This window comes from Amblyomma maculatum, chromosome 1, assembly GCF_055883805.1.
Source record: "Amblyomma maculatum isolate TAMU_Amacu chromosome 1, ASM5588380v1, whole genome shotgun sequence".
Taxonomy (NCBI): Eukaryota; Metazoa; Arthropoda; class Arachnida; order Ixodida; family Ixodidae; genus Amblyomma; species Amblyomma maculatum.
This window is the reverse complement of record NC_139344.1, coordinates 231,726,606-231,739,844: the sequence shown is the minus strand read 5'-3', so window position 1 is coordinate 231,739,844 and position 13,239 is coordinate 231,726,606. Positions and strand designations below refer to the sequence as shown.

Genomic DNA, 13,239 nt, shown 5'->3' with positions numbered 1-13,239 from the left:
AATCAAATCTTTCGTCTACTTAGTTTACCGGTATCCTCTCTAACAATTCTACCGACTACTTCTACCGCGCACTCAGTAATGATATCTCTGAAGTTATTGTTCCTTGCTTCTAGGCTAAGGTCGGCTTCCTCGATCAGCACTGACAATCTATTCTGCAGCGAGAGCTTGAATGCTTCTATTTTTCCCATTACCGCTAATTCGTTGACTGACTTCTTCCTCACTAATCTGTTCCGCTCCCTCTTCAAATTCATATTAATTCGAGATCTTACCATCCTGTGGTCACTGCATCGCACCTTTCCGATTACCTCTACAGCCTGCATAATGCCGGCTTTAGAACATAGTATGAAATAAATTTCATTTTTGGTCTCCCCGGTAGGGCTTCTCCATGTCCACTTTCGGTTTTCCGTTTGCTGAAGAAGGTATTCATGATTCGTAAGCTATTGCGTTCAGCAAACTCAACTAGTAACTACCCCCCTACTATTTCTTAATCCAATGCCATAGTTAACCACTACGTGGTCTCCAGCTTGCTTTCTACCTACCTTGGCATTTAGTCGCCCATCAGTACAGTATACTCAATTTTTACTTTCCCCATTGCCGATTCTACATCTTCATAGAAGCTTTCCACTACCTGGACATCATAACTACATGTAGGTGCGTATGCTCGTACAACTTTCAACTTATACCTCTTATTTAGCTTAATTACGATGCTGGCTACTCTCTCATTAATACTATAGAATTCATCTATCCTTATTTATAAGAAAACCTACTCCTAGCTCTCGTGCCTCCGGTAAAACTCTATAACACGGTACGTGCCCGCCCTTCAGTACAGTATATGCCTCATTTAGCCTCCTCACCTCACTAAGCCCTATGATATCGTATTGCATGCCCTATAGTTCCTCTAACAGCACTGCTAAACTAGCGTCACTAGCAAGGGTTCTAGTATTAAACGTTGCCAGGGTCAGTTTTCCAATGATGGCCTGTCCTCGGAGCCAGAAATTCTTAGCACTCTCTGCTGCGTCACAAGTCTGACCGCCGCCGTAGTCGCCTTGATAGCTGTGCGCAACAGGGCCTAAATTTAATAATCTCTTACTGATCGTTGGTGACTTTAACGCCAGACATCGAGAATGGGGCTACGCTATACAGGACACCAAAGGTAGGCAGCTATGGGAGGACACGCACGAGCTAGGTCTCACCCTCCATACGGATCCCGATCATTCAACGAGGACGGGTAACAGCGTATGCGCGGACACATCCCCAGACCTGGCGTTTTAAAAAAAAAAATTACAGGGTTTAGACTGGTAAAATTCGATGCAAAATTTTGGCAGTGACCATTTCATTGTCGTTTCGGTCCTCAAAGAGGGTGTCAAGACGCACAGGGCGCGCCAACCGGCCGTTATTGAATGGGATAAATTTAGAAAAATCAGGGAAACCACGCAATTAGAACGGATTGGGAACATTGAGGAATGAGCGGAGGCGTTCAAACGCTACGTTGGGGAGGTGACAAAGACGCTGGTAGGAGGCGATGCTCCTAGTATAGCGGATAGCCGATTGCTCCACGTGTGGGGCGCTAAACAAAGCATGTAACGTAGGCTGAAAAAGCAAAAGTGGAACAAGAATCTTAGAAGACGAATCGGGAGGCATAACAAGGAAATTGAAAGCTACGCGATCAAATTGTGCGAACAAAACTGGTTCAGCAGATGCGACGAAATGGAGGGAGGCATGAACCTCTCCAAGACATGGGGCATGTTCCGGCGTCTGCTGGACCCAACAAATTCAAAAGCTCAATCGCGAATAAGATTTGCAAAAGTCAGACACGCCTTCGAAGGAGACGACGCGGCGTTTGTGAATAAGTTAGTAAAAACGTACGTTGCGGACAACCAGCGTCCCCCCCTCTCGAGCTGCGGTGAGGCGCCCAAAGAGGCGCTTGACGCCCCCATCACGGAGGCAGAGGTGAAGGCAGAAATTGTAAGACTGAAAACTAAATCAGCCCCGGGCCCGATGGGATCACCAATAAAATGCCAAGGAAACTGGACGATGACTCCATTAGTCTTCTAAAGGAATTCATTGGAGAAGTTTGGGAAACAAGCCACTTGCCAGATCAATGGAAAACGGCAAACATAATACCAATACCCAAACCGGGCAAACCCCCGCAACTGGAAAAATTGAGACCAATTTCTCTAACCTCATGCGTTGGGAAGTTGCTGGAGCACGTAGTCCAGACGAGATTACCGTGCTTCATGGAGCAAAACGACCTGTGGCCGCACGAGATGGTCGGTTTCCGACCACACTTGTGCACGCAGGACGTAATGCTCCGACTAAAACGTGATATCATAGACTCGGGATCGAAAGACGCCAAAGTGATCCTGGTCCTAGACCTCACCAAGGCCTTCGACAATGTCAGACACGACGATATATCTTCGAAGGGCTCCAAGCGCTCGGAGTAGGGGAGCGAACGTACAACTACATAAAAGACTTCTTATCGGGCAGAAAAGCCTGCATGATATTTCAAAATTTAGATTCTCCCACTATAGAGTTAGGAAGCAGAGACACGCTCTATTGCCATTCCTATTCAACGTGGCGATGAGAGGCCTTTCAGGTAAACTTAACCAAATCAAGGGGCTAAATTTTAGCATGTATGCGGATGATATCAACCCCTGGATTAACCAGGGGAGCGATGCGAGTACGGAGCAACGCCTGCAGGCAGCGACTGACATCAATGTCGATTACGTAGTTGAAAGGGGACTTTCGTGCTCCCCGCAAAAATCGGAGTTGTTCGTATATAACCCAAAGTACCTTCGCTACAAGAATAGCGGGGAGTTTCATAATCAGGTAGAGGGCAAACCGGTGCCAAAAGTAGATCAAATCAGGATTCTGGGGATGGTCATCCAATCTCATGGCCATAACGGAGAATTCCTGAAGAAATTAGAAAGTTACGCGATGCAAACCTTCGGGCTCTTGAGGAGGGTCGCCGCTAAAGGAAGAGGCCTCAAGGAGAGAAACTTACTAAAACTAATCCAGGCGTACGTAATACACAGAATCAATTACGCCACGCCCTAACTGGACATCAAGGCCGGAGAAAAGGAGAAATTAGACTGCCTGATCCGAAGATGCGTTAAGAAGGCGCTAGGACTGCCCATGGGTGCCTCGAGCGAACGACTGCTCGAACTCGGGGTGCACAAACACGTGGGCGGAGGCAGTGCGAGTCTCCCAGTTAGAGAGACTAAGCACGACCGAGACGGGCAGGGGGAGCCGTGCAAAAGTAGGACTCAACCCAGACAGATGAATTAAAAAAAAAAAGTCACAATTAGTAGGGAAAGCAGGAGTCAGTGTGTCGTAGTCTGTTATAACTAAACAGTGGATGAAGCAAACGAACGCACGCTACCGCGTCTACTCGAATTTTAAGCTTCACCTAACTTCTTTTATTTATTTTTTTGCATAATAATTCCACGCAGTTTCCCAATCAGCCATCAGGGCAGCCGAACACATCATTACTTCCGGCGAAATATTTCGGAAATGTAAACACACTTTGGAAACATAAGGGGATCGACAGGAAAAAGCGCAAGACTAGACCGCTAAACCAACGACGTTTTATTTTTATTTATCTTACACCCTGGCGACAGATTATTAGTAGCTTCTTTTCCGTGTTTCTTTACTTTTACAAGGTCATTTACATTCCGGCAATCTGCAAACATATCGCGCTTGCATTGCATGAGTATCTTAAAGCATATTTTTAGTGTTGCCGACAGAAATGTACGTTACAGCTTTCACCTTCGTGCAGCAACTTGTTTGAGAAACAGATGCTGCTATGATCTCGTAAAGAAAGGGCCAGGAGTCGTGTTCGCTGAAGCCCTCATTGCACACGACGCGGTGTCGCGCATGACTCTGTGACGTCACAAGAAATTTAACTATGGCAGTAGCTGTTCGTGGCAGGAGCTTTTCGGTACGAATTTTGATCGCTTTTTTAAATATACCGCTCGTCCAGCGCACTCAAGCGGTCGATTTATATTAACGATGTCATAAATATTTGCCGAACAACAAAAGTGCAATATTCCGAGCAACCATGTCATGGCCTTTTTGACAATACCCGACTAAATCATGATGCACACATGAACGGTGCGCACGCAGGCACACACTTTTTGTTTTATTTTTATCTCTTTCTTTATTTTATGACTTTGTATGTGTCACATTTTTTAGTCCATTTCGGAGACTTTTCGCCATGAAAAAGAAATAAGAAAGAAATTATCACAATCCCTAATATCACTAACTATCATCAGCATCACTATCACTACCAGCATCATCACTGTCATCGCCGCTGTCATCATCGCTATCACTAACTAGAACGTGGTAATCAAGTGATCCAACACCAAATGAATGCTTCGAACGCGAAGGTTGGCAGAGAAGTACGGAATTCCACAAGCCGGCCTCTCGGAGATATCTTCAGGCCGCGTGGAGAAAGCAGATTCACAACCAGTTTCGGGAAGCAGAAACGAAGAGATGGCACATCGAAGCATGGGCGAAGTCACCCCTGGCGTTGTACTCCAGTGCAAAACATCCAATCGCTAGAGAGAGCACCTACGACAACACAGGAGGCAACGGGCTACTCTGCGAGGCGCGCACAAGGAAGACCGAGGCCAAATACACTGAAGGCTGGGATACCAGGCGCCCCATGTGCGACGCAACCGATGAGACCATAAGGCAAATTGTGATCGAGTGCCCGTAACTATACCACTATACCTACTCGTACATCACTACCTATCGCTAACACTAACTATGTGATGACTGACAGTTCACGCGGACACACCCTGTCCACATTCTCCGCCGACGCTTTTGCCGACACTTACATCCAAGCCACACATGAGCCAAGAAAGGGTTTCGCCTTAAAAACGATAGTTTAACGTAAAAATGGGAAGACGCTTACGATTCGCTTTAAGAGTAGACGTGATAGCGCCTTTAACGCAACCTTTCCATCCCACGAATTTTTGCCACTGAGAGACTGGCACAGGCTTCGGCAAAGTGTTAAACGTCTTTACATGGTTCGGTATTTTGGGTAAAAGAAGAAGCAGTATCTGTCTCACTGCACTTACAATGAACGGTGCACACTTGGAGGCACGTATGTCGTCCGCACGAATTTATCTCGCAAACTGGCCTCCAGCTTGGTTAGCAGATGAATGCCCAATGCGATGCAAAATGGTATGACACCTCTCTGAATGGTGCACAACGAACAGTTGCGTCCAAGTTGTAATGCGAAATCACGCGCATATATTTTCCAACACGTCTTTCTCAAAACTAGGATAAGGCAACGGCGGCGAGCTGTGCAACAGTGCCGCGCTCGATTATAAGTCGCGCTGAATCGCCCGCTCCTCTGCAAGCCTCCCTCGTCTTAGCTTTTCCTTGCTGTTATTTCAGGCTCTGGCTGCACTCGCCGAGGAAGGTGAGGGATAGTAATAGGAACTAATTATGCGAGAAGGCAAGAAGCGTTTAGCGGAGTACTGCTAATGCAGTTCTGATTGCTCATTTACAGCAGCTTCATGAAAGGGGCACTGGCGAAATGTGAAGCGCTGTATGCTTCGCATTTTGTCCGCGTAAATTCATTCCTCGCTGCGTAAGGTCAACTATGTGCGGCCCTAACCTCTCAGGGGCAGAAGATGGCGGTGAATATCGCAATTCGGAGGTCAATTAGCGGCCAGTCGACAAAAGGACACCCCTGGACATATGCCCAGACATTTAGTCGCGCTATTCCCCATAAGGGTACTGAAGCGGCATCGAGACTGACAGAGCGATGAAGCAGAGCTAAAGTAGCTCTATGTACTTAATAGTTGACAAATACAACTCGTGCAAAGTGGCACGCATCGCCGCCTGACATCCACCTACTTCTGTGGTCAAATTTACGAAATTTGATATTCGATAGGTGCCACTGAAAAGTCCTTTGTTTGGGACACTATAAAAAACCAGCAAAAGTAAGTGCGCGAAAATTGTTTACCCTGTTTCGTGGGGTGAGCTTAGCTATCAAGAAAAAGAAAAACAATGTGACCAGAAAAGCCTAACACAGCTGGTGGGAACTGAGCAAGAGCTTGAAGCGGTTTAGCAAAACACGTTACAAAGTAAGCTGAAGACGCGTTTTTGAAGGATTAGTTGCAGGTCTGAATTTTTGTGCCGAAACACCCTACAGCTCCATTCGCGAATTATTTGGTTGTCTTCTTTCACAGTGTGTGTGTGTGTGTGTGTGTGTGTGTGTGTGTGTGTGTGTGTGTGTGTGTGTGTGTGTGTGTGTGTGTGTGTGTGTGTGTGTGTGTGTGTGTGTGTGTGTGTGTGTGTGTGTGTGTGTGTGTGTGTGTGTGTGTGTGTGTGTGTGTGTGTGTGTGTGTGTGTGTGTGTGTGTGTGTGTGTGTGTGTGTGTGTGTGTGTGTGTGTGTGTGTGTGTGTGTGTGTGTGTGTGTGTGTGTGTGTGTGTGTGTGTGTGTGTGTGTGTGTGTGTGTGTGTGTGTGTGTGTGTGTGTGTGTGTGTGTGTGTGTGTGTGTGTGTGTGTGTGTGTGTGTGTGTGTGTGTGTGTGTGTGTGTGTGTGTGTGTGTGCGTGTGTTTGAGGGGGGTTGTAAAGTTTATATATGTGTTCTGTCGATCCAGTTCAGTTTTTCATGGCGTTTTTCATGCATAGTGTGTGATTTTCAATGCTAAGAGATTCATAGCGTGGTCATACCGGTGTCTGAATCATTAAAACGCACATCAGCGAGTTGAATAAAAGTATTAAAATTTGCTTTCTCTACGTAGGTAGGTTGCTTATTTAGAGCCCTTGTCATCGTGGGAGGGAAAGGTTTTGTAAATTCGGCTTCCGTCTCAGCTGAGGTCTCCATATTTCCCAGCTCTGCGGGATTAGGTCAGATATGAATTGATCTATTGATACAAGATGGGCTTGCTGGTGGGTTTTGCATTTATTTGAGATTCTGATCCTAACACGGCCATAATTGGGGTTATCTGCTGTTTAAGCGATTTATCTTCATCTATTAAGGCATTAATTTGATTCTGGAATTTTTCATGCTTATGCGACTCTCCTCTACCCTTCTGTAGTTGAGAGACTTTGTTGGCCCAGTACACATGTTTGGGTGGCGTGTCCCTGTCGGCGAATCATCCTTTCCTCTGCGACTGGTTTCCTGCGCTACTGCTGGATGATCTGCTGCTACCCAAAAGAGACGGAGGAAGGATTCGGGTCTGTATTTTTTCTGATCGGCTCTGATTAATCGATTAGACGGAATCCGAGAAAAAGCTTATCGGTTTCTTTATTCGCAGTGTTCGCATCACGTCAGCATAACCACAATACGGAAGAGGGCAGACAAATTTTGGCGATCCGGCGATACGTTGCCTCTTTAATGTTTCTGTACCCTCTCTATCATGACTGCGTCAACAAACGTGAATAAAGCACAAGCAGCCATGACAAGACAATTCAGGCCATTTATCTCTCGTTCAAGCACTCAAGTATCATTTCTTTATTTCCATCATATAATTAGAGAACAATGCGCCGCGCGACATTGTAACCTCGTAATCAGTCGATGCATATCTGTCAAGATGAAATAATGTTTTGCCAACAAACTGCACTATTGTGACAGCCGAATTTATGATTGGTGGCCCAAATGCGCTACTTCACGGAGTGCATGCTTCATGCTCTATACATGAAGCTTGCAAGCCTTTTCGCGAGATAGATGTGCATGATGATCAGCGTTTCTTGTTAGTCTTTTTCTTCTTATTTTTCTTCCAGATGTGAGGTTTGTGTGGTTTATCGTCTCAAAGCAATGTTATACGGCTTTTTTTTTTTTTTTTTTTTTTTTTTCATGTAGCGAAGAGTTCATCGGCGATGACATATCACTGTTCGGAGTGCTAGCGCGGAAATACTATAGGATGCTATATACAAGCCTCATATATTCTTCATGCATTATACCCCTCGAATCTCGTCTATTCTCTGAATAAAATGTTAAAAAACCGCCTCACATTTTCTTCAATACTCCCTTTTACGCTTTGCTACCTCACAAACGAACCGGCCGAGAGCGGTTAGTGAGATATAATCTAAACGGCCTACGCGTTGAGTGCCCATAAATTTTTCAGACCTCAGTCTGTATTATTTTGACCTATGTTTGATACATCTAACTAAGTATAATTCCTGTGCAGGTTACGTTGAAGAAAAAGATACATTAAGGGGGAGGAAGAAATTCACACCACAAAGAACCTCCACCAAAAGCAGTTTGGTGGCCCATTTCACCCCTTATCGAGCCGGTAACTGCCGCCCGTTCGGTAGAGCTACTTTTAGTCTGCCTTCACGCACTTCTACAAAGCATGTCATAAACTCATTGCACTGCCATCCTGCGCTGTTACGCCATGGCGCATTGTGAAAGAGTCTCGCTGGAGCATCACGCCATTGCGTCCAAAGATCTCTCTTTTAGTCTGCGATAAATTCTAACGTCATTTGTTGCAGCTTAAGCGATACCTCTGCCTGCCGGGTGATTTGTTCACTCGATAGCAGCGGCAATGTGTTTCAGGCCAACGTTTCAATTACAGTGCTTACATAGCGGCAGATAATGGATACGCCGAAAGACCTCTTGCATGTATGAAGGGGAAGGAAACGGGAAAAGTCTGGACATTGTCAACTCAATTACAACCCTGATAAAAGAAGGATGATATAATGCAGCCACTCGCTCAAGCTAACAACCCTAGCATTTCATTGGCCTAAATGTGGCATATGAGGCGTTAGTTTCAGGATGATGATAGGTCGAAGGGCATGCAGTGCGTGTATCAGATTTCAAATAGAAAGAAACTGAGGCAAAAACTGGCATGACGAGAAAAATAAGAATTCCGGACGAAGCCTCCCTTAGGAGATCCCTGCCAAGGGCCGTTATCGGCTACAGCATTTTCAAAGTCATCGCGAGCCGATTCCGAGGTACATATTAAGCAGCAAGAGCCAGCCCCGGAACACTGAACAGCCACAAAGCTAGAAAGCTTCTTCTTCGACTGGAACAACGCGATGGCTTCCCTTGTGGGTACACGTACACAACTGTTCTGTAGAGCCCTCGAATGAAAGTTGACTATTCACTCTGAGGCTGTTTCTCTGCTCTGAGCATCGTAAGAGCTCTGGAAGCTACCTGAGCACACGCGGTGAAGGTCGTGCAACACCGCTGGCAGTGCAGGACCGGATGCGCCATTGCACTGCGTCTTTTCATCTGGGACGGGCGGCTGTCGGCCAGCTCTTTTTCCGTTTATCTCGAGAGAAGAAACTGTGAAAACGGTGACGAGTAATTTGTGCGACTTTTGTGCGGCATCTAACGGCTTTCCAGTGACGTTAAAGACGTTGAGAGCTGTGCGAAACGCGCTAAGAGACCCTTGAAGGCCCGTCTGCTGCATACGTGGGCGGAACACACTTGTACTCTTTTACGCTTTTGCTCCCCGTCTTAATAAGGGACAACATTCTTTCAAACAAACGAGAAATTAGGATTCCAGAAAAGAAGAGTCATCACTGCGTGTGAAAAAATCCGTGAATCAGCATTAACACAAATGACCAGAAGGAAAAGAAAACCGAAGTAAATGACTTCAACGAACAGTGCGAACCACAAGCGGGACAAAGAGCAGAAGGCGCCCGCACGCACGCACGCAAGCACGCACGCACGCACGCACGCACGCACGCACACACACACACACACACACACACACACACACACACACACACACACACACACACACACACACACACACACACACACACACACACACACACACACACACACACACACACACACACACACACACACACACACACACACACACACACACACACACACACACACACACACACACACACACACTGCCCCGCCGGGGTGGCGCAGTGGTTACGGCGCTCGACTACTGTTCCCGAGGACGCGGGATCGAATCCCGGCCTCGGCGGCAGCTTTTCGATGGAGGCGAAAAGCAAGGCGCCCGTGTGCTGTGCGATGTCAGTGCACGTTAAAGAACCTCAGGTGGTCGAAATTTCCGGAGTCCTCCACTACGGCGTCTCTCATAGCCTGAGTTGCTTTGGGACGTTAAACCCCACAAACCAACCAACAAACCAACCAACACACACACTGCGTGTGTGCATGTCTTTTGCCCTTTGTCTCGTCATGTACCAACTGGCCCAGACCGGCACCTTTCCGCAACCAGGTGAATGTGCTAGCATACGGAATTAATCAAGAGTTCTGGCCTGCTTTTTTGTTTAGCCATTTTTCTAAAGGAAGCGTCCTCTATAGTCTTATGGTATGAGCCTAGAAGTGGTTAGCTTAGGTTTGAATGCAAAGTGCCCCAAAAACATGAGTTCAATAATAGCTAAAAAAACAAACCTAACGCGACATTTTTGGCAATCACCCAAAACAACAAAATTGTTTTACCTCGTGCTGAACTACCTAGCTCATTAGCTAACTTTCCAACCCCAGGTCACACATCGAGATTGCCATGGGTGTGGAGCTTCAAGAAAGACTGAAATTCGTCTTACTTAACGGCATAGCTTTATTGCATAGATGTTTTCCGCGCCCGAAATAAAGGTCGCGAAATTTGAAATGCCCATGCCAGGAACGAATGCCCTAAACATTCGGCATTCGGTGCCCTAGAGCACTTCCCTACCAGCTCTTGAGCTGAAGCGCGCAAGGCGGCGCGGTCGGTCTCAACTCACATAAACGACCGCCATCTTGAGTTATTTGCGCGCTTCGTACAAAGCATTAGAAAAGTTCCCAGAATGAACCTGTAACCGTGAAAATCATGGCATTTTTTTCTTTTCCGAATTGACGCGTGTACATGTCCAGCATTTTAAAAGTGATCTGAATAATTACTAAACTTACTAGAAATAAAAATCAAATCTCCAATTCAAGTCCAATCTCCGTTTGCTCTATGAGACCATGGAGGAAGGAAAAACCTTCCTCCGTGTATGAGACCACCAGCGTTAGCGATTGGCATACTTGGCTCCTGTTGCGTGGAACAGATGCTTCAGTCCGGGCTGCACAACAGGGGTGCAAAATTAACCGCTCTGCAAGAGGACTGAGCTTGTGGCGCTTGAAGTTCACAGTGTCGGCCGAGGAGGCGTCTACTCAGAAGAAAAAAAAAGGAGAACGATCGCCCTCATTCACGACAAGACTGCGAGCGGTATTCCTTCCGACATAAAGTGGCCGCTTTCTTTCTGTGTACAGGCGGATGCATTCGCTGGAAGAGCCGCGCCATCCTGGCACTGAAAAATCGCGAGCGGCCCGAGATCACTTCTACAGTGTCGTCCGAATCAACAAGCACGTGTGTCTTTTCGAGTGAGCGGAACGATGAAGGGGTGCGGCGAGTACCGAGTGAAAGCGGCGATTTGGCCGACAGCCAAGTCGTTTTCGAGGGTTCAGGAGGGAAGCGCTTCCTTGGGCGCCCAGACTGCGCAACAACTGCTCTACGACTTACAGAATCATGTTATCCTTTCCGCGCTTGCCGCGTCCATCGCCAGGCGGCGAGGCGGGTAGCTCCGCTGTGTGAGACTGTGCTGTCAACTGCAATCATGCTTTCGGTTATTACCTGCATAGAGAGAGAGAGAGAAGAAAAAGGGGGCGCTCGTTGATTGCAGCAGACTGGCCCGACGGTGCCGCCCTGCGCGCTGTTTTTCAACCCCCCTCTATCCTATCCACGTGCACACGCCAGAAGGGACACGGCCTTATCGGGCCAGAAGACTGATCGTCACCACACACCCGGGAATTGTTTCGCGCATCGCCCAGGCGGAGAGAAAAGCAGGCTTGGCTCGCGCAATTTTATTTGTCCTCTCGACGCTGACCAAGGCTGCATGTAGCTCGACCCAGGAGAATACCCTCAACACGGTTCGCGGCACGACCACCGACGAACGTCGCTGCTTTACAAAAAAGTTTCTCGATTCACTCTGAGTTTCTTTAGTGTTTGTTTCCCATTTTTATCCTCCTTGTTACATCCGCGAGAGCTCAATTAACACAATTATTTACCCCCCCCTTCCCCCCCCCCCCCCCCAGGTTCTTCTTGTATATGGTTAACTTTTCAGCGCATAATTTGTTATTCCCGATTTTGCCGGTCAGCAACACGGAAGCTCATATCTTACATTAAAACCCTGCGGGGAAGTAAGTGCATATCAATCTCCGGTACAGGCGACGACGAGAGTAACGCGTCATAAAGCTGGCCCATATTCCGGCTCTGACCGATAATAGACCACGGAGATATAACGCGGAGTGGGGATCATTGTTTGAAAACAGCCCACTCTCGAACAGACGAATGCAAATGACGCCGCTGAAGCGACACACCGCCTCCGAATGATAAGCGTTCGAAGTCGAAGGCTTTACTTTATGTGTATAATCCATGGTTTTGAATGCACGGTTGTACACGCCTTTGCTGCTGATTCAGAATGTCCAAAATAGGGTGAATCAGGAGTATTATGGGCGAAACATCGGCGCTAACAAATAATAATAATAATAATAATAATAATAATAATAATAATAATAATAATAATAATAATAATAATAATAATAATAATAATAATAATAATAATAATAGCCGATTTAGCGTGGTTAGGCAAAATGCGAATTATGTGCGCTAGCACTTCTGTTTACACTGGGGTTTTGGGTGGCACGTACTCATTTTCATACAGTCCTAGCCTACCGCAATATGTGAAAGACCACCAGGCATTAATGTAACAGCCCGCTTTAACAAAGTCGTATGATCGGGCTTGCATGGCCCAGGAGTCTGTCTCGGGATGCAGAGGTTCCGGTGGGTTCGACTCCAATCTGAAATGTGCTGTCCAAGTTAGCAGCTTCTACCAATGGCTTCAGACAGACCGGGGACTTTAGTGCTAGCGTATGAAATGGGGGAGAGTTCCCAGATTATATACTTTCGCAGAGCCTTACTTCTTTTGCTCAGTGGACAAATAGCATCCGCCGTCCGTAATGCAAATAAGCGCAATAAGTTTCTGGACAGTGAGGGAAGAAGAGCGTAGAGCTGGTAACAAGCCTCAGGCTCCTCTACCGCACTTTATGCGTTTCTGTGATTCATGTTCATTGTTCTTTTTTTATTTGTTTGTTTTAAGCCCTGAAGCAATCATTCTGCCTGAAAGGAGCTTCATAACCTGCATTCGTCTAGAAAGCAATAACTTCGGGTTTGAGGTTTTATTTTTGCGCTGATTGCGATGTTTCATTGTAAAGTTTATCTTGCTATGCTCTGTTATTATCTGAAAGCCCTCACCGAGATC

The 13,239-nt window shown here is 46.6% G+C and overlaps 1 protein-coding gene across 2 annotated transcripts in view; it reads right to left on the bottom strand.

Annotated features, from left to right (window-relative positions):
• Positions 1 to 11,636, bottom strand: part of LOC146205887 (uncharacterized) — a 37,374-nt gene extending 25,738 nt beyond the window's left edge. For both annotated transcript variants that reach the window (XR_014704282.1, XM_084590552.1), the window contains exon 1: positions 11,442 to 11,636. Coding sequence is in view for 1 of the 2 variants with exons in the window: in XM_084590552.1 (XP_084446678.1) it covers positions 11,442 to 11,449 (8 nt within the window). In the remaining variant the exon portion in view is untranslated. The remainder of the gene's footprint in view (positions 1 to 11,441) is intronic.
• Between the last annotated feature and the right edge of the window lie 1,603 nt (positions 11,637 to 13,239).